General features: G+C 45.9%; 1 protein-coding gene across 3 annotated transcripts in view; it reads left to right on the forward strand.

The window, feature by feature from the left end:
* SNX31 (sorting nexin 31) overlaps positions 1 to 26,754 on the forward strand; it is an 86,902-nt gene that overhangs the window by 10,771 nt on the left and 49,377 nt on the right. For all 3 annotated transcript variants that reach the window (XM_021089041.1, XM_021089042.1, XM_021089043.1), the window contains exons 3-5: positions 5,678 to 5,792; positions 10,849 to 10,913; positions 25,835 to 25,945. In XM_021089041.1, coding sequence (XP_020944700.1) covers positions 5,678 to 5,792; positions 10,849 to 10,913; positions 25,835 to 25,945 — 291 coding nt within the window. The remainder of the gene's footprint in view (positions 1 to 5,677; positions 5,793 to 10,848; positions 10,914 to 25,834; positions 25,946 to 26,754) is intronic.

A 26,754-nucleotide genomic window follows, 5' to 3' on the forward strand; every position in this document is an offset into this window, starting at 1 on the left:
CCCTAAAAGATACCATGTGCTTGACCAATTCAACAGCCCCTCTTCCAAGCTTCTGGGGACCATTGCTGTTTTTACTTTGTGATTTTGTTTTTTCCTGGAATATCATGTAATTGAAGTCATACAGTATGCAGCTTTTTCAGACTGGCTTTTTACTTATCACTGTATATTTAAGTTTCCTCCATGTCATTCTGTGGCCTGACAGCTCAATTCTTCTTATTGCTAGGTAAGATTCCATTGTAGGGGTAGACCACATTTTGTTTATCCATTCACGCATTGAAGGATGCAGGGAGCTGTGGAGATGTAGGGATTCGAGGAAGGGATCTTGCCTGACGGCAAAAAAACCTGAAGGCAGGTTCCTAACCAAGGAAGGGAGCTCACCTGAACGGTGCAAGCAGAAGGTGGGCTTCTGGTCAGGATGGAAGCCTGTCTGTACAGTGAAAAACCAAAAGCAGGCTGAAGCCTGTCTGTACGGTGAAAAACCGAGGACAGGCTGAGGCCTGCCTGTACGGTGCAATCCGAGGGCAGGCCTCAGGTTACACGGCTCTCATGTTGATGTCGATGGGGAAGAATTGGGACTTTCCTGGGAAAACAATTTCCATGTTTGCGCCGGAAAACATGGATTGTTTCTCTGGTGACCTAGTCTTTCCTGTTGTTTTATTTGTTATTCAGTTTTCCTCAGTCTTTCCTGATTATTTGCTTATTATTCTTATTTCCCATTCTTATTTTCCTGTGGTGATTTGTGATTTAACAAAATCACAATTACAATAATAATAAGAATTTCATTCTAAAGGACTTCCCCCTAATTAAATCCAACTTAATTAAAACATAGTGTTTACCTACTAACTAGTTATACAGTAAACTTTAGAGTTAGGATTTTGATGAAGTTTATAAAAGTTAGACACATATTATTCATGATCAAAAGAAACCTAGCTGTGAATTTTGTCCTTGATTTTAGAAGCTTTTAGTGATAGCTGGCTAAGTTAATTTGTATTTTCTCACACTGTCTCTCTGCCAAGGACACTTTGAAAATAGACACTAGTCTGAAGGCAAGAATTGTTATGTGGCTTCTTCAGTTTGTAAAAATTGGCTGGCCATGGGGTGGTTTGTGCTGGGTCTCCTCTTTCCCACATGATATGTTGTGCCTGTTTGTCCTTGAATTGTACTCACTAAATTTAGTTAAGCTGAAGATTTTAGAACATGACGTATTGCTGCTGTACCATGTGATCAAAAAACAAAATGTAAAAATTAACCAATGTACTTTTAACACTATGATGTAATCTGTGGTTAGAAACTGTCTATATAACAACCATCTATGCCAATAAAGTTTGAGCAGTTCAGCGCCCTGAGAGAAGGGACAGAGAGACTGTTTCCATCGCACGCACCGACGCCGTCCATCTCCTTCGGGGCGTGCACTCCCTGGCCGCTGGAGCTGGACCCCGGCAGAAGGACATCTTAGTTGCTTTTGGTTTTGGGTGGTTATGAATAAAACACCTATAAACAGCACTGAGATCCTGCTGTATAGCACAGGGAGCTATATCTAGTTCCTTGTGATAGAACATGATGGAGAATAATGTGAGAAAAAGAATATGTATGTACATATATATATATATATATATATGTATGTATGACTGGGTCGCTTTGCTGTAAAGTAAAAATTGACAGAACACTGTAAATCAACTATAATGGAAAAAATTAAAATCTTAAAAAAAAAACACTTGTAGGAGTTCCCGTCGTGGTGAAGCAGAAACAAATCCGACTAGGAACCATAAGGTTTAGGGTTTGATCCCTGGCCTTGTTCCATGGGTTAAGGATCTGGCGTTGCTGTGAGCTGTGGTGTAGGTCGCAGACATGGCTCAGATCCCACGTTGCTGTGGCTATGACTGTGGCTGGCAGCCGTAGCTCCAATTGGACCCCTAGCCTGGGAACCTCCATATGCCACAGGGGCAGCGCTAGAAAAGACAGAAACAAACAAACAAAAAAACCTGTAAACATTTGTAGGCCAGTTTTTGTGAACAGTGTTTTCAAATCAGTTGGATAAATAACCAGGACTGTGATTGCTGGATTATGTGGTAAAACTATGTTTAGCTTTGTAAGGAATTGCCAAACTATCTTCCAAAGTGGCTATACCATTTTGTATTCCCTCTGGGAAATAACTAATTTTTTTTTTAACTGTTGCACCTGCACTTGATGGAAGTTCCCCAGGCTAGGGGTTGAATTGGAGCTGCAGCTGTTGGCCTATTCCGCAGCAGCACTGGATCTGAGCTGCATCTTCGACCTATGCCACAATTGGCAGCCACACCAGATTCTTAACCCACTGAGTGAGGCCAGGGATCAAACCTGCATCCTAACGACATTATGTTGGGTTCTTATCCCACTGAGCCTCAGTGGGAACTCCACTTTGAAAATTTTAAATTGCAAAAATAAATGTTGGCATCAAATTCACATTCTCTACAAATCAAGCAAACAAACAAACAAACTAGCAGACCAAACAAAACACATCAGGGAGCTGTATTTCACCTACAAGCAGGCAGTTAACCTTTCTAGGTGTTGGGTCAACACTGTCCAGTAGAACTTTATGTGCTTATGGACATGCTCTGTATTTTCTTTGTCCAATTCAGTAGCAACCTGCCACATTTCCTGTGGCCACTGAGTATTTGAAATAGGGCTGGGATGACTGAGGGACTGAATTTAAGATTTTATTTTCTTTTTATTATTTATTTATTTTTGGCTGCACCCACAGCCTGCAGAAATTCCCAGGCCAGGAATTGAACCTGAGCCTCAGCTGTAACCAGAGCCATAGCAGGGACAATGCCAGATCCTTTAACCAGCTAAGCCACAGGGGAACTCTCTAAGATTTTACTTCATTTTATTTTATTTGTTTGTCTTTGTCTTTTTTTAGGGCTGCCCCCATGGCATATGGAGGTTCCCAGGCTAGAGGTCTAATTGGAGCTGTGGCCGCTGGCCTACGCCACAGCCACAGCAACACCAGATCCAAGCCATGTCTGTGACCGACACCACAGCTCACAGCAATGCTGGATCCTTAATCCACCGATGGAGGCCAGGGATCGAACCTGCAGCCCCATAGTTCCTAGTTGGATTCGTTTCTGCTGCCATGATAGGAACTCCTACTTCATTTTAATAAAAGTGTAAATTTAAGGAGTTACAAGTGGTTGATGGACATCTTATCAGATGGCACAGTCCTATAACCGAGCAGGACCCTATGGGGCCTTCCAGGGATAAGCCCTTCCCCAGTATCCTCTGCTTTAGCTCTTCTTTGAATCGTATTTGATGCACATTTCCCGAGTTGTCTTATAGATGCTAAAACCATCACCAAATGGGAGAAATTAACTACTTGATAATCATAAACATGTAGCCCTCAGGCCTACTGGTACCTAAATGTTAACCCCTGTGATGCCACCCTCTTACCTTCCCATCAGCCAATCAGATAATTGTGCAAGAGCTGATCACTTACCCCGAGACCCTCCTCCTTCACCTGGCTTTTAAATGGCTTTACCGTTTTGGTTTGGAAAGTTTGGGCTTTTTTTGAGGCGGGGGGGGCTCGAGCCATCTGTCTCTTTTCATGGCCTGCAGTAAACCTTTCCCTGCTCCAGATGTCAACGTTTTGGTTTGTTTGGTCTCACTTTGCATGGGACACATGACGTTGTGCTTACAACCATCAAGATTTTGGGTTGTATTTGAGTGAGATGCGATGCCGTGAAGGATTTTGAGCAGCAGGGGAATGATCTGACTTACTTTTTTTTTTTTTGTCTTTTTGCCATTTCTTGGGCTGCTCCCGCGGCATATAGAGGGTCCTAGGCTAGCGTCTAATCAGAGCTGTAGCCTCCAGCCTACACCAGAGCCACAGCAACATGGGATCCGAGCTGCATCTGCAACCTACACCATAGCTCATGGCAACGCCGGATCCTTAACCCACTGAGCAAGGCCAGGGATTGAACCCGCAACCTCATGGTTCCTAGTCGGATTCGTTACCCACTGAGCCACGACGGGAACTCCTGATCTGACTTACATGTTTAAGGCATCCCTTTAGATTCTGTATTAGGAATAGGCAGAAGGGTATCAAGGGCAGAAGCAGAGAGATCTGCTGGAGGGAGGGCTAGTGCAATACCCTGGAAGAGATGACGGCGATATGGACCAGGCAATGGGGGTGGAGAGAAGGGGTCAGATTCTGGATGTCTGTTGAAGTTAGAGACTATGCAAGGTAAATATTTGGCAAACACACACTGTATTTTTTGACAAAGGCCATGGAATGAAAGTCCTTAGCTGTTTGCAGTCTCATCTCTCTTAGATCTGCTTTTGTTTTTCGAAGCCACTGAGCCTTCCTGCGCCAGAGAGAGATACCATATTGAAATCTCACTGGGTTTCTTCCTGGTTTCCTTTCTTCTATTTTTAAGAGAATGATGCTGTACCTTATCTTCAGGCTGTCACTGTAAGTGTAGGGCTGGAATGAAGAAAGATGTGCTTTTGGTTATCGTCATTGAAAAATTATTTTTGGTGCATCCACTATTAGCTTACATAAAAAAATTTCCACCGTTGTCTTAGGTCCTATGTGGATGGGGAGGAAGGCAGGACCTGGCTGGGTTTCTATTAGGATCATATGTCAGCCTTATAGGAGTTCTAGAAACCTGCACTGTCCACCAGAAATGTAATGTGAGCAAATATGTAATTCAGAATTTTCTTTTAAAGTTTTAACATAAAAAGCATAAAATGTAAGCATAAACAGATCCAGGTGGGAGTTTCCGTCGTGGCTCAGTGATTAACAAATCCGACTAGGAACCTTGAGGTGGCAGGTTCAATCCCTGGCCTTGTTCAATGGGTTGGGGATCCGGTGTTGCCGTGAGCTGTGGTATAGGTTGCAGACACGGCTCGGATCCCATGTTGCTGTGGTTCTGGCGTAGGCTGGTGGCTACGGCTCCGATTCGACTCTAGCCTAGGACCCTCCATATGCCGTGGGAACAGCCCAAGAAATGGCAAAAAGACAAAAAAAAAAAAAAAAAAAAAAACAAGGTGGAATTAATTTTAATAATACATTTCCTCCAACATCAAAATATTATCATTTCGAGATATATAAAACATTATTAGTGAGATGTTTTGCATTCTCTTCTCTTTGTACTAAATCTTTGCAGTCTGGAGTATATTTTACACTTAACAGCACGTCTTAGTTTGACAAGCCGCATAGCCAGTGGCTGCAGAATTAGACAGCACAGCTGTAAACACTGGCTGTTCGGATTGCATGGGGGGAAGGACGGGGAATTAAATCCCTAACTGTCATCATTGATATCACAGATACTATTGGGCAATGAATTAAAGGAATATTGTATGATTTTACAGGTGGGCAGTTTGTAGAAATGAATGAAAAATTAAACTACACCCCAAAGTCACCCAACTCAGGATGGAGTCGTCAGTCTGGCATCTGTCTAATAGTGTTCTAGAAACCTGTACTGAAATAAATTTCTCCTTAAGAAAATCATGGTATCTCATTTCCCCCTTTTGGCTGCCAGGAAAGGTTAATTTTTAAATAAAGCACTTGAGTGAGACTTGCCCTGAGCCAGCCTTGAATTGGCTGTATGTTTTCTGGATCTTTCAGCTGAAGTGGGTATTTGGATCTGATTTTTAAATTAAGTGCTTGCCTTAACTGTGTGTTTTCTGGATATTTCAGCTGAGGCGGGTATTTGGAAATTGCCTGCCATCCTTTCCACCAAAGTACTATCTCACAATGACCACATCTATGGCTGATGAGAGAAGGGAACAGTTGGAACAATATTTACAAAATGGTATGTATTTGGATTTTTTGGCTTTTTTAATTAATTAATTTATTTATTTTTTGTCTTTTTGCCTTTTCTAGGGCTGCTCCCGCGACATATGGAGATTCCCAGGCTAGGGGTCCAATTGGAGCTGTAGCCGCTGGCCTACGCCAGAGCCACAGCAACTTGGGATCCGAGCCGTGTCTGCGACCTACACCACAGTTCATGGCAACACCAGATCCTTAACCCACTGAGCAAGGCCATGGATCGAACCCTCAACCTCATGGTTCCTAGTCGGATTCATTAACCACTGCGCCACGATGGAAACTCCTGCATTTGGATTTTTTAAAAACAGATTTATTCAGATAGGAAAGTCGTTTATTTATTTATTTATTTATTTATTTATTTATTTATTTATTCACCGGTTTGTGGTATATTTACAGGATTGTGCAATGATCACTGTTATCCAATTGGAGAACATTTTTTATGACCCCTAAAAAGAAAGTTTATACTTATTATTAGTCACTCCCTAGTTTTGTCCTCCACCAGCTTCTGTCTTTATACACTGATTTCTGTCCTTATAAATTTGCCTTCTCTGGGAGTTCCCATTGTAGCTCAACAGGTTAAGAACTTGACATAGCATCTGTGAGGATACAGGTTCGATCCCTGGCCTCACTCAGTGGATTAAAGGATCCTGTGTTGCCACAAGTTGTGGCATAGGTCACAGATGCAGCTAGGATCCTTCATTGCTGTGGCTGTGGTGTAGGCCAGCAGCTGCAGTTCCAATTCAACCCTTAGCCTGGGAACTTCCATATGACACAGGTATAGTCATAAAGAGAAAAAAAATATTGCCTTCTCTGGACATTTCATGTAATTAGAATCATACAACATGTGGTCTTTGTATTTGGTTTTAAAATGCTTTGTTTCGATTCACTCATGGGAGCTCTGTGTCAGCTTTGATTGTAGAAATCAAAGAAATAGCATTTGGATTAAGACTGAACAAAGCCATGAAATGAACTGTTTCTGTGAAAGCTCTCAGGAGCTATCAGAGATGTTTACTGGCAATTCCATGTTCGCCCTGGGAGCCATGCTAATGCACCAGGGATGCTTGGAGGTCTGCCCTGGCCCCATGAGACTTGCAAAACAAAGGTCCCAACCTGTCGCTGGGCTCCTAAAAAGCGCTGTGTCCAGAAGGACTGCTCTTAGGAGATACATGTAGACGTATTTTCTTTTTGTTTTTAAAGAGGGAGGTGGGGAGAAACAGCAACATTGGCATTCAGCTATGGAAAGGTTTGGAAAGAAGGAAATGGTATAGACACCAAATGTTTTAAAAATATAACCTGTCCACAGAGTGTACAATGAAAGGTACTTTCCCTTCCACCTCAGATTCCTACGCCTCTCGGAGAAAATGCTATGACATGTGGCTTGTGTATTTCTCAGAAACCATCCTGTGTATTCTAATGGGTGTGTCCATCTCTGTTTGTAAAACACACATGGAAATACACTCTCCGTACTTTTCTGTATCTGATTTTTTTTTTTTTTTTTGCATTCTGAAAGAATTTCTGACTTAGAGCAAATTTGCAAAAATACTGCAAAAGCTTCTTCTGTATCCTCTTCACCCAGATCTCCCAAATGTTAACCTTTTACATTTGCTTTCTCATGATCTCTCACTTTCCCGTGTTTGTGATATGAATGTGTGCATATGTATCCTACATATAATTTTTTTTTTTTTTTTGGTCTTTGTTAGGGCTGTACCTGTGGCATATGGAAGTTCCCAGGCTCGGGGTTGAATCAGAGCTACGTCTGCAGGCCTACACCACAGCCGCAGCCACTCAGGATCCAAGCCATGCCTGCGACCTACACCACAGCTCAGCTGAGCCACAATGGGAACACCTATCCTATATGTATTTTTTTGAGATGCTTGTTTGCACACACAAGCCACTTTACCCTGAAATACATCTATGTGTATTTCCTAAGAAGAAGGGAAATCTCTTCTGTGACTACAGTATAGTTATCAAAATCAGGCAATTGACATTGATATAATAATGCTATCTAATACAGAAACCTTATTCAAACGTCACGAACCACTACACTGATGTCCTTCATAACAAAAGAAAAAAGCTTTTTCTTCCGCATGTTGATTTTGTTCCTCCTAACAAAATCAAAATTAAAATCCTCTTAGTAATCTGATGGGTCATTCTAGGTCAGCAGTTATAGATTTGCCTCAGTATTTCTCACTTATTTTTTAACTTGGTAAACAGAAATTCCAGAAATCATTTCTTTTCCATTCATCTTGTAAAGGAGAATGTACCTTTTTAGACCTGTTAAATAAGCGCTTTCAAGCTCAAACTATAATATCCTTTGAATTTTCCTTCCCTCTTGGTTTGCTTTCTCATATCCAGGAAACACTCCTTTAACCATCAGCCTTAAAAAAAAAAAAAAAAAAAATTAAGAAACAGTTCCCGTTGTGGCAGGCAGAAATGAATGCTGCTGGGAACCATGAGGTTGCAGGTTCGATCCCTGGCCTCCCTCAGTGGGTTAAGGATCTGGTGTTGCTGTGGCTGTGGTGTAGGCCTGCAGCTGTAGCTCTGATTCAGCCCTTAGCCTGGGAACCTCCATATGCCAAGGGTGTGGCCCTAAAAAGCAGAAAAAAAAAAAATCCGACTTTCACAAATGATCACCATGCTTACAAGGTCACTTCTCCAGGCCTGGCCTTTATCCTTAGGCAGGATGCCTCATGCATCCTCTTGGAAGGCAAAGGAAGGAGACAGCATAGTGTTGTGACTGAGAGCACAGGCTCCATTCAGACCTAGAGCCAAGTCCCAAGTTTTCACCGCACTTGGCTATGTGACCTTAGGCAAGACACATACCTTCTCTGGGCTTCAGTGCCTTTATCTGTACGCTGGAGATACTATTATTTACTCTAGGGTTTGTTGTGAAGATTAAATGAGCTAAACTATACAACGTGCTTGGCATAGCACCTGGTACTTTACAGTTGTACAGTAAATACTAGTTGGATGAACACTTTTTCGATAGCTTTCCCCATCCCTAAGGAACTATGTTAAAAATTAAAGAGTTACTTTGCATACATGCCACGTATATTCCAGAAAATAAGACAAGCGTTCCCCCCCTACACCAAAATATTCCATTAAAAAAGAGGGAAGGAATTCCCATTGTGGCGCAGCAGAAATGAATCCGAGGAACCTTGCAGTTGTGGGTTCGATCCCTGGCCTTGCTCAGTGGGTTAAGGGTCCAGCGTTGCCATGAGCTGTGGTGTGCATCGCAGCCACGGCTTGGATCTGGCGTGGCTGTGGCTGTGGCTGTGGCCAGCAGCTGTAGCTCCAATAAGACCCCTAGCCTTGGAATCTCCATGTGCCACACCATGGATGTGGCCCTAAAAAGACCAAAACACACACACACACACACACACACACACACACACACACACACACACACACACACACACACACAAAGAGGGGAGAATTCCCTCTGGGACACAATGGGATCAGCAGCGGCTCTGGAGTGCTGGGATGCAGGTTCCATCCTTAACGACGGGTTAAGGATCTAGTTGTTGCCACAGCTGTGGTGTAGGTTGCAGCTGCGGCTCAGATCTGATCCCTGGCCCAGGAACTCCATATGCTGTGGAGCAGCCAAAAAAGAAAAAAAAGCGGGGTGGGGGGAATCCCTTTTATAAAAAGTGTCTCCTGTTACAGGGACACTTCCTCTCTCTCTCATAGTTAATTTCTTTTGAAAGACATAGCATCGTTTGGGAGAAGCACAACCTGAAATAACCTGTCAGGGCTAGTTTTGAATACTGATAGAAGCTATTTGATGAAATCAATGAAACAGCAACAAAAAGACATTTAATACGGAGGTAGAAAGTACATCAAGTGACCTGGACCCTCAAGGGCAGGGTCCAGGAGAGCACTTGTCGGAAGCAAGATAAGAAGAGAGGGGAGGTCCCCCTGTAATGCAGTGAGTTAAGAGTCTAACTGCAGCAGCTCGGGTCTCTACAGAGGCAGATATTGATCCCTGGGCTGGTGCACTGGGTTAAAGGATCCAGGTGCCAGTGCTGCTGCAAAGGGTATAGCTGTACCTCGGATTCAATCCCCAGCCCAGGAACTTCCATGCACCTCGGGTGCACCCATTAAAAAAATAGAGTGAGAAAGTTGCTGGGAAGCACCTCATGTGTGAGTGTGGACTTCTCTGGAAGGTCTCTGTCCCTCTACTCTGGCTATGGTGCTGGCTATTGGTATCTGACGCTTTCAGACTAAAGGGGAAAATGCTCTTATAAGTATAAAAGACGGAAAACTGTAAACCTCTCTGACAGACTTATATTTGCCTTTTTTTTTTTTTTTTTTTTTTGGAACCTCTTGAGAGCTCCCATTGTGAAGAAATTCCCACTCAATTGGTATTGTTTCCTGGTTAGTTTAAAATTTTCAAATGGGAGTTCCTGTCGTGGTGCAGTGGTTAACGAATCTGACTGGGAACCACGGGGTTGCAGGTTCAATCCCTGCCCTTGCTCAGTGGGTTAACGATCCAGTGTTGCCGTGAGCTGTGGTGTGGGTTGCAAATGCAGCTTGGATCCCGCGTTGCTGTGGCTCTGGCGTAGGCCGGTGGCTACAGCTCCGATTCGACCCCTAGCCTGGGAACCTCCATGTGCTGCAGGAGTGGCTCAACAAAAGGCAAAAAGACTAAAATAAAATAAAATAAAATATTCAAATGGACCAAATGCCCAACTAAAGTGGGAGTCTAGGTCCAAGTGTGTAGACCTTATTGTCCCCTCCAGTTACCTTCCTGTCCTTCTGGCAGGGTCGGCAACATGGACATGGGGAGATAGGTATGCACCACTGAAGTGGGATTTCTGGGGCTGGTCTCATGGGTTCATGTTGTTGGCGAGGCTGCCTGGAGGAGGCGAGGCTGCCTGGAGGAGGTGAGCTTTGTAGATGGTCATGGCTTTGAGAGCTCACAGGCTCATTGCCTTCAGGGAGGGAGCGGGGACCTGCAAAGCCTGGAAGACAGAGCAGTTTCCCAGAGCAGTCACCGCAGCCCTGTGCTAACCTGGCTCAATGTCCCTGTTTTTCAGTAACTGTGGACCCAAACATGTTGAGAAGTGACGTCTTCGTTGATTTTTTAAAACTGGTGCAGCTGGTAAGCTGGCGTTTCTTGACTAAGGTCCTTATTTCACCGTAGAATATAACTCCACATTAGCCCCATGGAGCCTGAATTCAGATACAAATACATTCATTTGGAGTCATGGGAAAGTGGTTCCTATTTTGTTCTTTTGGAAGTTTTGATGCTCGATAGAAAATTGTGTTATTTGACCTTTGGCCCCTTTTAAGCAGATATCTTTTTTTCCTGTACCCTAAGCATTGTACATCTCAAAACTCTGCATGGCGAAGAGAACTTTTTTTATCATGAAGGGCTCCCATGACAATGCTGGGACCCTAGTTCTATAGCTGGGATTTCCAATGTGCCGCAGTAAAGACCTCTGGACAGCACTAATAGCCAGGCCAGCTAGTGCTTGTATATTCTCTGTGCCTAGCTTTATTGTAAATGTATCATGGAGAAAATTCAGTCTCAACAGAATGACAGACAGCAGCGCCCTTTCCTTTGTTGGCCTAAAGAACCACTGGCCACTTGCTCCCTTGAGGCTGGAACTTGGTCACATACATTGGTTGAGCACAGCACTTATTCTGGTGATCTGGCTCCCTAGCTCGGGGACGACTGATACCTTAAATCAGACTTATAAAAAATGGGAGCAAATTGCAATTTTTTTTGCAGTGGTTCAAGTATGTAGATAAACTTGCTGGTGCACCCAACTGAGAAATGCCCCTCGAGACTCTCATTGTATAATTGCTCGTGCTTTCACATATAAGTAATGGCATATGTATACACACACAGACACACACACTTTCCTTTTCTTTGAAAAGTTTGTTGAAGTGGCAATGGAGGTAACATTCAGACAGCACAAACGGGTATATGATAAAAGCAACATTATTCCCCTCCCAGACTCCAGTCGCCTTCCTCAAGAGACAACTTTGCAGTTTGTGTCTCTTGTACACATTTCTGTGCAGATACAAGCATTGCATATCCTATGTATGCCTATCCTTTTCTTTCTTACAAATAGCCACATACTCTACCTGCTTTCTGGACCTTGTCTTTCAAAGTTTACATCTTGCAAATCATTCTAAGTGCACAGAGGTTCAAGCGGCCTTGGTCCTGTCAGCTGTGGGTGCATTCTGGTTTTGGTTTTCAATGCTCTTTTAAAAATGGAGGTATAGCTGATTTACATTGTGTTAGTGATTCAGCAAAGTGATTCAGTCATACGTATGTATCTATGTATGTATCTATTCTTTTTCAGATTCTTTTCCATCATGGGTGATTACAAGCCATTGAACATAGTTCCCTATGCTATACAGCAGATCCTTGTTTATTTTACATATGTATCTGTAAAATTTCAATGCTTTTCTCTTTTTTTTTTAGGGCTGCACCTGCAGCATATGGAAGTTCCCAGGCTAGGGGTCGAATCAAGCTGTAGCTGCGAGCCTACACCACAGCCACAGCAACGCAGGATCCAAGCCATGTCTTCGACCTATACTCCAGATCCTTAACCCAGTGAATAAGACCAGGGATCAAACCCGCGTCCTCATGAATACTAGTCAGTTTTGATCCTTACGACTGTGCCACGATGGGAACACCTCAGAATCTTTTAAGGGGGTGGCAATATTTTGAGTGGGGTTTTTTTTGTCCTGTTAATTTAAAAGAGTTTTATTCGATTTTATTTCTCTTAGTATTTTTTATCTGTATAATTCTGCCCAGAAGTCTTTTGCTCCAGCTGCATTTTGCAATGTCCCTTCTTGCTTTTTCTGATGAGATTTTCACTTTTGCAATGGCTTTGTTTTTCTCTTCCATTGCTTCTGTGAACTTGGTCTGCTTACTTTTATTTTTACTTATTAATTTTTTAGAGCCACGCCCTCGGCACATGGAAGTTCCCAGACTAGGGGTAGAATCGGAGCTACAGCTGCCAGCCTACACCGCGGCCACAGCCACGCAGGATCCAAGCCAAGTCTGCAACCTATACCACAGCTCATGGCAATGCTGGATCCTTAACCCACTGAACTGTGGCCAGGGGTTGAACCCACAACCTCATGTTACTAGTCAGATTTGTTTCCACTGTGCCCAACGAGAACTCCCAGCTTACTTTTATGTCCTTTTGTTCTCTTACCTCTTTTTCGAGGATTTTATCTGTTCTTTGAGGTCTTAGTTCAGAGAAGCCATATGCTGATTAATACAGCCGTTGTTTTTTCTTGTTAGTGACATCATTTTGGAAGGGATGTATTTTTCACCCTTAGCTGGTCACATTTCTTTCCTTCTTTCTTACAGGATTTTTTGCTTCTGTCTCTTCCTATGTGATTGCTCAACTTTGAAGGGGGCTGTGTTCGTGAGCCAGTTGTTTGCTGACCCACAGTGCTGGGAGGCACCCGAGCCAGGTCTGTGGAGCCTGTCTGCCATCCTTCTGGATGCTGCCTCTCATTTCTGAGCACTTGCTCACTAACGCTCTGCCCCAGGCCAGAGCAGCGTGTCTGCAGGGAAGCCAAAACCACAGTTCCTCTTACCAAGATCACCTCTTCAACCCCCTTGCTGACTAATCAGCCTCAGGATTGGCTTAGTGGTTAGGAGGGCAGCCTCTGAGTGAGGTGGCTGAGGTTCAGATTTTGGCTGCCCTACTTTTGATTTGTGTGGCTTGGGCCATTTTACTTGGCCTCTTTGTGTCTCAGTCTCCTCATCTCTAAAATGGGGAGAATGGCTCCTCCAATCTCTTAGGGTTGTTGGAAGGATTAAATGAGCCAGTGCTCTTAACACACATAAATGTCATCTGACCAATGTTGGCACCTATGAGGTCCTCCCATCGTTACGATGCCAGTCCTTTTCCCACTTCCCAGGCTGCTGAGAGATTGCCTCTGGCAAAGATGGTGTGTCTGCACATCTCTTTGGCCTCCCCAGCCCCTGGGTGGTGTCAGATGGGCCCAGAGTTGTGCTCTCAGGCATGCCTAGTGCCTCCAGAGAACTCCTTCAAGGTTAGCGTCTGGGAGTTCCCGCTGTGGCAAAACAGGATAGGTGGCATCTTTGCAGCACCAGGACGCGGGCTGCGGGTTCAATCCCCGACCCAGCACAGGCACCGTGGTTAAAGGATCGGTGTTTCCACAGCTGCGACATAGGACACAACTGCAGCTCAGATCTGATCTCTGGCCGGGGAGTTCCGTAGCCGGTGGGATGGCTGAAACCTCTCTGCTCCCCTCCTCCCTGACCAGGTCCGATTTTTGCCTGCTTTGGCAGCCCCTCTGGAAGCCCAGTGGTTCAGACTCAGGACCATGCTGACGTGCTACTTTCAGCTTCTTCAAAGATGATTTTCCTTCCTGTTGTTTTCTGTCAGCCTCCCCAAGGAAAGCAGGACAGAGGTAACTACTCCTGAAAATGTTTATACAGGAGGTTACAGGATGACCTTGAAAAGGATACTGTGAATCAGGAAGGTGGCTCTGTGTTCGCTGTGCCCCTGTCCTGCCTTTTGTCATCTTTGATTGTTCACCCATGGACCACGGACGTGTTGAATGGCTGCCAGGAGTCATCACTGCTCTAGATGTGGGGGAAGCACCAGCCATTAGCACCTGGTCCAGTTCCTGGAGTTTACCATCTTGATGGGGAGACAGATGAGCCACGGGGCCAGGCAGTAAATACGATGAGGGATGTAGGAAGGGGACCGTGCCACAGGACCAAGCACTGTGATATAGGGCCATGGCCCAGGAGAGGGTTAGGGGGGTGTCTTGACCATCCTTTCAGTGCTGCTGCAGCATCTGTGGGCTCTGCCACCTCCAGGGGCTTCGTACCCGTGTCCCCTGTGTGCAGTACAAATAATATTACTCTCTCTGTGTGTCCTGGTGAGAAAGGGGCTGGGAGGCACTGCCACAGGATGAGTGTGTGTCTGGGGGGCATGGTGAAGGGTGCCTTGGTCAATGGACCTGCTAAAGAAAGACATCTCAGTGAGTACTGGGGGATTTCTGGGTAAGCAGGGAGGGGAGATTGTAGTCTAGCTTTTTCTTCCCATTTGGGGGGAAAAGGTCAAGCCATTTAGTATCGGGTAGTCTGGGAGACTCAAGACCAATATTAGGGAAGTAGGTGCTTTTTATTGTATTTTTTTTCACAGCCACACCCCCGGCATATGGAAGTTCCCAGGCTAGAGGTCAAATCGGAGCCGCACCTGCTGGCCTACACCACAGCCACAGCAACGCCAGATTTGAGCCTCATCTTTGACCTACTCTGCAGCTTGTAGCAACTCGGGGTCCTTAACCCACTGAGTGAGGCCAGGGATCGAACATGCATCCTCAGAGAGATGATGTGGTGTCCTTAACCCCCTGAGCCACAACAGGAACTCCTGATAGGCACTTATTAGTGAGACCCTCCCCCTGACCCACTTTCCAGGGCCAGGGCGCTTTATCAGGATTGAATAGATACAGTCAGCTCAGGAGCAGATTGGCTGGCCAAGCTTGCAGTGAGATTCTCGTGGAGGGCTGGTGGCAGCTGGGAGAATGGAATGAGCTGTGTGATGTGTGGGGCTGCCAGACCATTCAAGAGGCCCAAGGAGTAGGGCTTGGGAAGGCTCCCCACTTTTGTATTGTACAGACCCCACTTGCGTATTTTCACTGTCTGGCCTGTAGTTTCTAGGTGGTTATTGCCAAATAATCACATGTTCATAGGCTTGGCTCTCCAGGCTCAGGAAGTACAAGCACATCTTCCTGCTCTGGGCGTGGACACACCAAGTTAGAAATGTGAATACCTATGACCTTGTGGGAGCCTTCCGAGGAGCCTCTATCAAGGATAGCCACACAGAAGAGATCTCCTATGGTTTTTGTCTTTCTGTCTGACTTTCTTCACTTAGTATGATAATCTCTAGATGCATCCATGTTGCTGCAAATGACACTATTTCATTTTTTGTGGCTGAGTAATATTCCTTTGTATATATGTATATATATATATACCACTGGGAACTATATTCAGTATCCTATGACAAACCATAATGGAAAAGAATATGAAAAAGAATGTGTGTGTGTGTATCACTTTGCTGAATCACCTTGCTGTATATTAGAAATTAACACAACATTGTAAATCAACTATACTTCAATAAAATACATTTTTTAAGAAAAAGGATGATCAAAGGCAAGCTGCAGTCATCAGATGGAGTTGCCTCTACAGAGCATATAATTTGGGCTAGACCCAGTGTTTTATGTGCAGTGTCTCACTTATCCCTCATGACGTGTGGAAAGTGGTGCTATTAGTATCTTTTTCAGGTTATGTAATTTGTCCAAGGACACACATCTGAATAAGTGGAAGCCCAGGGAGTCTGGATCCATTGGTGTCATGAGATATTTCTTGAGTGGTGGCAGCCCATCAGGTCCCCCTTGATTTGTGTGTCTGGAACCCTCTGACAGACCATGCTCTGTGCTTTTGACCTGCAGTTGCCTCCAGGATGAAGGGACTTTTGAAAAGGCAAAACCAGTCTTTTTTTATTTTTTATTTTTTTTTCAGTCTTTTGTCCTTTTAGAGTCACACCTGTGGCATATGGAGGTTCCCAGTCTAGGGGTTGAATCAGAGCTGTACCTGCTGGCCTACACCACAGCCATAGCAATGTGGGATGGGAGCCATGTCTGTGACCTACACCACAGCTCATGGCAATGCTGGATCCTTAACCCACTAAGTGAGGCCAGGGATTGAACCTGCATCCTCATGGATGCTAGTCAGATTCATTTCCACTGAGCCACAACGGGAACTCCAAAACTGAAGTCTTCAGACTAAATACTTTTATGTTCCTGGTTCTTAATCTATAGGTGAACAGCATGTTTGAGAAAAAGACTAAGACGTTGTCTTAGAACTTCCCTTGTTCACTCGGGAAGTTATGGGTAATTGATGTATTTGGGAAGTGTTGTCTACCATGGCTCTTTGGGGGCTGTGGGAAGTGACTCCCCATTTCCTTCTAAGAATGTTTCCCGGAGTTCCCGTCGTGGCGCAGTGGTTAATGAATCCGACTAGGAACCATGAGGTTGCGGGTTCGATCCCTGCCCTTGCTCAGTGGGTTAAGGAGCCGGCGTTGCCGTGAGCTGTGGTGTAGGTTGCAGACGTGGCTTGGATCCCGCGTTGCTGTGGCTCTGGTGTAGGCTGGCGGCTACAGCTCCAATTCGACCCCTAGCCTGGGAACCTCCATGTGCCACAGAAGCGGCCCAAAGAAATGGCAAAAACACAGACAAAAAAAAAAAAAAAAAAAAAAAAAAAAAGGACAAAAAAAAAAAAGAATGTTTCCCATTTCCCTTGTAGTGAAATGATTAGGGACAATTATTAATTGTGATGGAAATTTAGAGGTTGGTGGGTTCAGTTGTGGATTTTCTTGGATAAGAAAGCTCAGGGTAAGCATCACACTACCAGACATCCTCAGCCTCAGAGAATATCAACAAAGTGCACTGATGGAGCATCTCTGGCCAACTAATCAATTTCTCAGGATGATAAATTCGATCTGGAAAGAATTATCACTTTTTTTTTTTTTTTGTCTTTTTGCCTTTTTAGGGCTGCTCCTTCGGCATATGGAGATTCCCAGGCTAGGGGTCAAATCAGAGCTACAGCTGCTGGCCTACACCACAGCCACAGCAATGCCAGATCTGAGACTCATCTGCAACCTACACCACAGCTCATGGCAACTCCAGATGCTTAACCCACTGAGCAAGGGCAGGGATCGAACCCGTAACCTCATGGTTCCTAATTGGATCGAATCACCTTCCTTGCCCCAGTTTTGTTATATCCCAATTAAAAAAATTTAAATCCTTAGTCAGTATTTTGATCATTACAATGCATTATTTCTTACTGCAGAACAAACGATGTTTCTGATAATCTTTACTTTCTTGAGCAACTTTTGTATTTCTTGAAGTTAAAATGGCATCCTTTAAAAGAAAAAAAAAAGATGCTCAGTTGTCTTTTTTTTTTTTTTTTTTTTTTTTTCTTTTTTTGGCCGCCCAGCGGCATATGAAGTTCCCTAACTCACTGTGCTGGGCCAGAGGGGCCAGGGCTCAAACCTGTGTCCTAGCACTCCCAAGAGGCCCCCAATCCCATTGTGCCACAGCAGGAACTCCCCTAGTTGTCTTTTAAGGTGACTCCTTCCATACTCAGAGCAGTGCTGAAAACAGAACTTCTCCCATCATCAGACCAGTCAGATGATTTTCTTGGAGATGATCTACCTCAAGTCTCCGTCTTTCTGCAATTTGAGTTCAGAGAGATTTGAGTAAATTTGCCTTCTGGTGGGACATAGCCATTTGAGAAGGAGCCTTTGAAGATGGGAGTGGTTGGGGCTGGCCTTGATAATCAGTGGGGCCAAGTCCTTGAAGAAGGAGGGTTGAGGAGTTCCCATCGTGGCCCAGCAGATACAATTCTGAATAGGAATCTTGAGGTTGCAGGTTCAACCCCTGGCTTCAGTCAGTGGGGTAAGGATCTGGCGTGGCCGTGAGCTGTGGTGTAGGTCACAGACGTGGCTTGGATCTGGTGTTGCTGTGGCTGTGGCGTAGACCAGCAGCTACAGCTCTGATCCGACCCCTAGCTTGGGAACCCCCATATGCCGTGGGTGCAGCCCTAAAATAAAAAAAAAAAATAGGAAAGGAGGGTTGAACACAAACTGGATTGGGTAGAGGAAGGACTCCTCTTAGACTGAATGGAGGCCAAGAGAAAGATTGGGTGAGGCTTCAGGCAGGTCTGAGGGTTGTGAGTTGAAGTGGAGTGACCCCCTCTTGAGGTTTCCTCTGTGACTTTTAAGGGTGAGGTCACCCGGTGGAGAAGAGGGAGGAGGTAGGTGTGGTTGGTGTCGTGAAGTAGTGTGGGAGTCAGAACTCCACTGGCTGAGGCACCTGGTAGGACACGCCCGAGAGGAGGGCCGCTGAGGGCTGGTTGTCAACCAATATGCCTCCTTCTAACTAATAGCAAAGAGCTGGCTGGTCCTTGAACTCTGTACCTTCCGTGATGTGGAGGTCACCCACGGAGAGAAGCTTGCCCAGCCCCAAAACCAGTGTCGTGTATCAAACAGAACACTGGAGGGAGTTCCTGTTGTGGCTCAGTGGGTAAAGAACCTGACATGGTTGGTGGCCATGAAGATGCGGGTTCGATCTCTGGCCTCACGCAGTGGGTTAAGGATCCGGCATTGCCATGAGCTGTGGTGTAGGTCACAGACGCAGCTTGGATCTGGTGTTGCTGTGGCTGTGGTGTAGGCAGGCAGCTGTAGCTCTGATTGGACCCCTAGCCTGGGAACCTCCATGTGCCGCAGGTACAGCTCTTAAAAGCAAAAAAACAAAAAACAAACCAAAAACCCAGAACACTGGAGACTCTCATCTTAATGTTCTCTTCCAAGATGGAGGTTGTATAAATTTGAGTGGTGTGCTAGAGAGGGAGCTCCTGTGCATAAACACTCTTTTTTTTTTTTGGCTTTTTTTTAGGGCTGCACCCGAGGCATATGGAAGTTCCCAGACTAGGGGTCCAATTGGAGCTGCACCTGCCAACCTACGCCACAGCCACAGGAAGTGCCAGATCAGACCCACATCTGTGACCTACACTAGAGCTCATGGCAACACCAGATCCTTAACCCACAGAGTAAGACCAGGGATTGAACCTGCATGCTCAAGGATACTAGCCAGGTTTGTTTCTGCCCCACGATGAGAACACCCTAAACAATCAATCTTAAATGTTGTATTTTAGATGCCACCATCCTGGGCCTTTTTATCCTCTCACTTGGATTATTTTGAGAAATATAGCCTAAGATTATTCATATATCTATTTGTATAGGGCACTTTTCCAAATAAATTTACTGCATAATCTCTGCTTTGAAGGCATTTATCATCTAAACAGCCATCTGACCCAGCTTTAAACAAATGAAGCATAAAGAAGCCAAGTGTGGAGTTCCCACTGTGGCACAATAGGATTGGGCGTGTCTCTGCAGTTCCAGGACGCAGGTTTAATCCCCAGCCCAGAACAGTGGTTTAAAGGATCCAGTGTTGCCACACTTGCTATGTAGGTTGCAACCATGGGTTGGATCTGACCTCCCTGGGATCTCCATATGCCGTGCGGCAGCCAAAAATGGAAAAAAAAAAAAAAATTACTCCAAAAAAAAAAAAAAAAAGGAGGAATTCCCATTGTGGTTCAGGGGATTAAGAACCCGACTAGTATCCCTGAGGATGCAGATTTAATCCCTGGCCTCCATCAGTGGGTTAAGTATCTGGCATTGCTGCAAACTGTGGTGTAGGTCCCAGATGTGGCTGGGATCTGGCATGGCTGTGGCTGTGATGTAGGCCGGTAGCTGCAGCTCCAATTCGACCCCTAGCCTGGGAACTTCTATATGCCACAGCAGCAGCCCTAAAAAATAAAAAAATAGAAATTCTTTTTAAATTAAAGAAGCAGCAGCCAAGAGCATGCAACAAAGAAGCACTTAGTGTGGGTAAGGTGGAGTTCACCCACTTCCATATTAGTCAGGCCTGTTTCGGTGGCAAGGGACAAACGCAAAAGGGAAAAGTATTCATTTGATTGAAAAGCTGGGGGAGTTTGGCAGGCACCCTCCTCCCACTCCCTCCCCAAGCCCTGCTTTTCTGTGTGTTGACTTGATTCTTACAGAACCTCTCTATGCTGTGGCTTCTGCTTCAGGCTTGGTAGCCCCAGCTGGGGACAGCACCCTCCCTGTCCTTCCTCCCTCTCTGATGGAGTCAGAACCCCTCTGGGTGAGCCAACCTGCAGGGTGATGGCTAGAGAGAAGGTGAAAAGAAGGAAAATGAAGAGCAGTTGCCGACGGACTTGCCTTATCCTGACCCATGGCCAAGGGCTGGGTCTCTGGGGCAGGATAAGAAATGCAGATGTGGTCTCTGAACCTGGTTCCTGACACAGAGCTCTAAAAACCCTTGTAAATTCCTGAGTGACGGGAGCATCTTACAGAGCGCCTGAGGCTCTTGGAATCTCTGGATTGGTAAGGGTATCTTTCTGTGTGCTGATGAGATAATTGGTGGCTGGGGACCCTAGAGAGCTTCAGGATGGGGACTGGGCTAGGTAGACCGAGGCATGATTGGAAGGCTGGAACTTTGAGCCCCACCCGCTGACCTCCAGGTTTAGGAGAGGAGCTAGACATGGAGTTACTGGTTGATCGCGCCTCCGTGATGAAACCTCCTTAAAAATCCCTGAACCGGGGGGTTCGGAAGTTTCTAGGTTGCTGGACACAAGGAGGTGCCGGGAGGGAGGTACATCCAGAGAGGGCCTGGAAGCTCCGTGCTCCGTGCCACTTACCTTGCCCCAGGCATCCCTTCCATTTGGCTCTTCCTGAGTTGTAGCCTTTATAATAAAGAGATAATAGTAAGTAAAGAGCTTTCCGGCGTTCTGTGAACTGTTGTGGAAGATGATCAAACTCAGGGGGTCGTGGGAACCCCTAATTTGTAGCAAGCAGATCAGAACTCTGGGAGGTCTGGACTCACCATTGGCTTCTGAGGTGGAGGAGGGGGCAGTCTTGTGGGACTAGGTCCTTAATCTGTATGGTCCAGGCTAACTCCAGGTACTTAGTGTCAGAAGCATTGATGGAAGTAAAGTGGAGAAAAACTGTTTTTCCTTTTAGTGTCCCATGAACACTGTAAGGACATTAGAGAAGTACATTTTATTTATTGTTTGTTTGTTTGTTTATTTATTTAAATAAATAAATAGGGCTGCACCCGCAGCATAGGGAAGTTCCCAGGCTAGGGGTCGAATTGGAGCTACAGCTGCTGTTCTACGCTGCAGCCACAGCCATGCCAGTTCCGAGCTGCATCTGTGACCTACACCACAGCTCACACCAACGCCGGATCCTTAACCCACTGAGCAAGGCCAGGGATCGATCCTGCATCCTCATGGATCCTAGTTGCGGTTCGTTAACTGCTGAGCCATAAAGGGAACTCCGAGAGGTACATTTTTAGGTTTTGCATAGAAAAAATATTTCTCAGCCTGTGGTGTGGAGAGTGCTTTGCAGGGGGGACAAGAACAGATGCAGGTGACCAGTAAGGAGGCCATTGTAAAAGCTTGGGGGGGGGGTGCATTTGGCACTAAAATGCTGGTGGTGAAGATGAAGAGAAGTAGGTGCATTGAAAAAGTTTAAGATGTGACTATACAGGACTCAGAGCTTGATTGCACATGAGGCTGGAAAACATCTTCCTGCATCTTTTCTTGACAACTTTATCTCTTACCTGTTGCCACTAAGTCAAATCAAAGATATGTAATGACCTCCTCATTCCTCCTGCTGGCAAAAAGGAGACGACGAAGCTGCCACGTGAGTGCTGGCACTGAGTGCCATTTCACTAATGCCATCCTTATTTTAGAGCTAAGGGACGGGGGTGCACAGAGGGAGGTCACCTGTCCAGGTGTACACCAGGTCACGCAAAGTGAGGGTGGAGCTAGGCGTGGAACCAAGCTGTCTGCTCTGTGCGTTGCTCATTTTTTTTTTTTTTTTTTTTTTTTTTTGTCTTTTCTAGGCCCAGCTAAATATGGGATCTAAGGGGCCCTCCTGTTAGCAGTTACTGTAACTACTGGGAAATTGGGGAAATCTGCCCGAATTCCCCTAGGAAGACAGAAGGAAAGAAAGTGTGGCTGAGGTGGCATGTGGGGAGCTCAGGGCTTGTATCGTGGAGGAGGGAAACCAGGGGCCCTGCCATTCCGCTTGCAGGGATTCTCAAAGGAACCCAGGAGGTGGGTTGTCCCCGCAGTGGACACTTGAAGGGGAAACCTGGCAGGTGCTTGGTTCAGCCTCTGCTGATTTGGAGGCCGGTCCTGACAGGAAGAAGCCACAGGATTGTTTGAAAAGGGATCAGCATGGTAATCAGTAAGTGGCAGGTTCACCCAGACAGACAGACGCTGGCTGTAGTGGAGGGAGGCTGTGTATGGTACCCTATGCCAGGACTATGGTTAACCTGGTGGCCACGTAACTCATCCAAACTTGGACGCTTTAGAGAGTGAAGGGCATGCTGTAATTGTCATGCTTATATTCGCCTGCTCAGGCAGCCATAACAAAATACAGACTGGTAGCTTCCTAAAACTATGAGAAATGAATGTCTTCATCATGTACCTCTGCAGAAAGAGCAAACTCTCTGGTGTCTCTTCTTACAAGGACACCCCTAATCCCATCATGAGGGACACGACCTCACTTAACCCTACTCATCTCCCAAAGGCCCCATCAGCAAACACCGTCAAGTTGGGGTTAGAGCTTCAACACATGAATGGAGGTTTGTGGGGAGGGGGGATGATAGGCGAGCATTCATGCTGGAGCAACCTGCCTGCACAGGCGATATGGCCACCCCCTTTTGAGCCCTAGAGTCATGCATAGCTGACTTTGAATCCTCCCTCTACCACCAACAAGCAGGATGTCCTGGGGGAGTTATTTGGCCTTTGTGAACTTTTTACTTGATCTGAAAAGGGGGGGGGGTTGTAATTGTATATCCCTCACGGAGTTGTTAGGAAGATTCCATGAGGTATTATATGTGGGGGGTGGTGGTCTTTTTTTTTAAGGGCTGCACCCGTGGCATATGGAAATTATCAGCCTAGAGGGAGAACCGGAGTGGCAGCTGCCCACCTACCCCATAGCCACAACAACGCCAGAGCCTTAACCCACTGAATGAGACCAGGGATCAAACCTGAATCTTCATGGGTTCATCACCACTGAGCCACCATAGGAACTTTTTTTTTGTCTTTTTTTATTTTTATTTTTTTTATTACTCAAATGAATTTGTCACATCTATAGTTGTATAATGATCATCACAATCCAATTTCATAGGACTTCCATCCCACAACCCAAGCACATCCCTCCACCCCCCAAACTGTCTCCTCCAGAGACCATAAGTTTTTCAATGTCTGTGAGTCAGCATCTGTTCTGCAAAGAAGTTCAGTCTGTCCTTTTTTGAGATTCCACATGTCAGTGAAAGCATTTGATGTTGGTGTCTCATTGTATGGCTGACTTCACTTAATAATTTCTAGGTCCATCCATGTTGCAAAAAATGCTGGTATTTTATTCTTTTTAATGGCTGAGTAATATTCCCTTGTGTATATGTACCACATCTTCTTGATCCACTCCTCTGTCGATGGACATTTAGGTTGTTTCCATATCTTGGCTATTGTATATAGTGCTGCAATGAACATCCAGAGTACATGTGTCTTTGCGAGGGCCAGAGATCAAACCTGAATCTTCATGGATACTAGTTGGGTTCATCACCATTGAGCCACCATAGGAACTCTTCTTTTTCTTTGTCTTTTTTTTTTATTATTATTATATCTGAAGCAGTTTGCACAGAGGACAGTTATCAGTAACATGATCTAACAATACACTTGTCTGTAATAAATACATAGATATTGTATTTACTCATCAGTAACATGCTATTTGTAAATGTTGCCTGTGTATGTAGATCTAATACATTCCCAAAACATACGCTGCTCTTGGGGACCAACCCTTTGGAAAGCAGTCGCCTTTCTCTTCTAAAGTACTTAGATTCAGAGTCATAGCCATTTTGTTCATTTTAGGTAGGTGGGTTCAGGGTGGGCGTGATTCAAATTTAAAGTCAGGGAGTTCCTGTCATGGTGCAGCGGAAACAAATCGAACTGGGAACCATAAGGTTTTGGGTTCAATCCCTGGCCTCACTCAGTGGGTTAAGGATCGGCATTGCCATAAGCCGTGGTGTGGGTCGCAGACACGGCTCCAATCTAACGTTGCTGTCGCTGTGGTGTAGACCTGCAGCTGAAGTAACTGGGCTGTGGGACTTGGTTTGTTGGACTCCGTGGTTCCCAACAAAGCCCAGTACCTAGTCTGTTATGTCTGAATAGCGGGGGTGGGTGTGGGTGGGTTGGGTCAGGAGGACTAAGGAAAGGGCAGGTGGGTGCTGCCTGTTAAGGGGAAGGGCTCTCATCTGGTCAGCTGACCTGAGCCCCAACTCCATGATCCCCAAATCATCTTATCATTCATTGGATCTTCTCTCCCCCAAACTGGTACCAGGAAGGAGGTGACCTGGCTGTAAACTTTCTGGTCACTAAAAATATACCTCCTTCCTGCCCCCCTCCCCATCTCCATCCACTCTATGGCTAATTACTAATATTCCGGTTTATATACTCATACGCTCAGAACACAGAACATGACTTGAATGACTCCTTTCTCGGGTCTCCCAAGGATGACACAGCACCAGTGCTGTTCTAAAAGCCTAGGAGAGAAGGCACCTCATTGCATGCAGTGGCTGTGTCAGGGCTTAATCCCATGGTAGAACCTGGGGTGAGAATGGCCGTGACCTGGATCAGCCTCTCAGAGAGGAAGCAGCTCTGTGGACTAACAGGATCCCATTCGGGAGATGCTGAGATCAGCCATCCCTAGGTGCAGGCACCCTGGGAGGTCTGCCTGGGCAGCCACTGGCCCTGCCTACCCTGAGACCCCTCCCTCTCTGGTCACTGAGCGGCAGCCTCAGCCTCGCGTTTCCTGAACTCCGATGAGCTTCGCGTGTCTCCGACACGCTAGGGGGCGTCAGCTCACAGGGCACCTCTGGTGCGCATGCGCCTCCCCGAGGGACGGCCAGAATGCGGAAGGGCTGGGCGGAGCTCGGGGATTGGCCACCAGCTAGAGACTTGGTTGCAACTTCAGAATTTTGCTACAACGGAATCATGAATTACTGCACATAATGAACTTTTAGGGATGCTTACAATGAGAGTTAAAATCTGGGATGACTACGAGTCATGTGGATGATTTTATCAAAAGCTTTTTTCCTAAAACAGACTCCTGGTTAATTTGGAAATTATTCAAGCTGCATGTCATCGCTTTGCCCGGGCTCCTTTCCACCTCCTCCTGCCCCCCATCCCCCAAAACCGCCCCCACCCCCCAAAACCACCCCCCGAAATCTGCACTTTCATGTGCTTCGGTTACTGTGAGCCCACAGGCCCAGGGAGAGAGAGCTGACTGTCCCCCGCTGTGACACGCCCTACAGAAGGGCACCCAAATTAACCGTGCTGCCTTTTGCTTACAGGACACATTCAGCATCACTACCAAGAAAGTGCCTTTGGATGTACTTCTGCCTGATGAAAGGAGCATTAAAGTCGAAATTCTAACATCGGATACTGCTGAAAGAGTCCTGGAGGTAAGCTCTATCTAAACTCCAGCCTCAGAACTGAATTCAGGAGTCATTCTGTTTGAAGGCACAGACTAGGACACAGTGACTTGACTTATCTGTAGAGAGGCTGGCATTTCTGAGAGACAGATGGAAGAATCTCAGCTACAGCCAATCCCCAGGTTCTCTTTGTTTTTTTTTTCCCCCCTGTGGGCATCAGCTTTCCAGGTCCTTCCTAAGGCTGCTGTTGGTTCCATGGAGCTCAGCCAGGAAAGTGCCCTGCAAAGATGCAAAGTGCCTTATTATGGGATGTCCATGGTTGGGAGCAGGAAGGAGGATGGAGCCCACATGAGTCTACCTAGGTGGGCTGGCAATAGGGTCTGGCAGAGAGCAACAGTGAGGTTCTCAAATCCAGAAAGAGTGGTCCCTCCTCCCTCACAGGGAAAACCTCTGAAATCAACACTTGGCACTAATTCTGGGTCCATAGGACCAGGCCCGAGTTCTAGTCCATTCTCTGAGGACTCAGAGGAAGAGAGCCAGAAAGCACCCTTCCTTCTCTGGATGCTCCCATTCCCAGCTCTGCCCCTGAGGCCTTTCCTCCATGGGAGCTGGGCAGCAGAGAAGACAGTATCTTCTTACCCACACACTGCTCCATGCTTGGCTCCCAGACCTCTTTCCTTGGATGCGTTTGTCAACTGAAATAAGGTAAAATGAGGCAGCTCAGAGTGGTCAAGAAGACGTGTGTATTTGGATATTGCCAGAAAAATTGCCATTCGGGACCTGCTGGCTGGAGAGGCTGCAAGAGCATCCGCTGAGGGTTTGGGGCAGGATGGACTTAC

The sequence above is a fragment of the Sus scrofa genome, chromosome 4, assembly GCF_000003025.6.
Source record: "Sus scrofa isolate TJ Tabasco breed Duroc chromosome 4, Sscrofa11.1, whole genome shotgun sequence".
NCBI lineage: Eukaryota > Metazoa > Chordata > Mammalia > Artiodactyla > Suidae > Sus > Sus scrofa.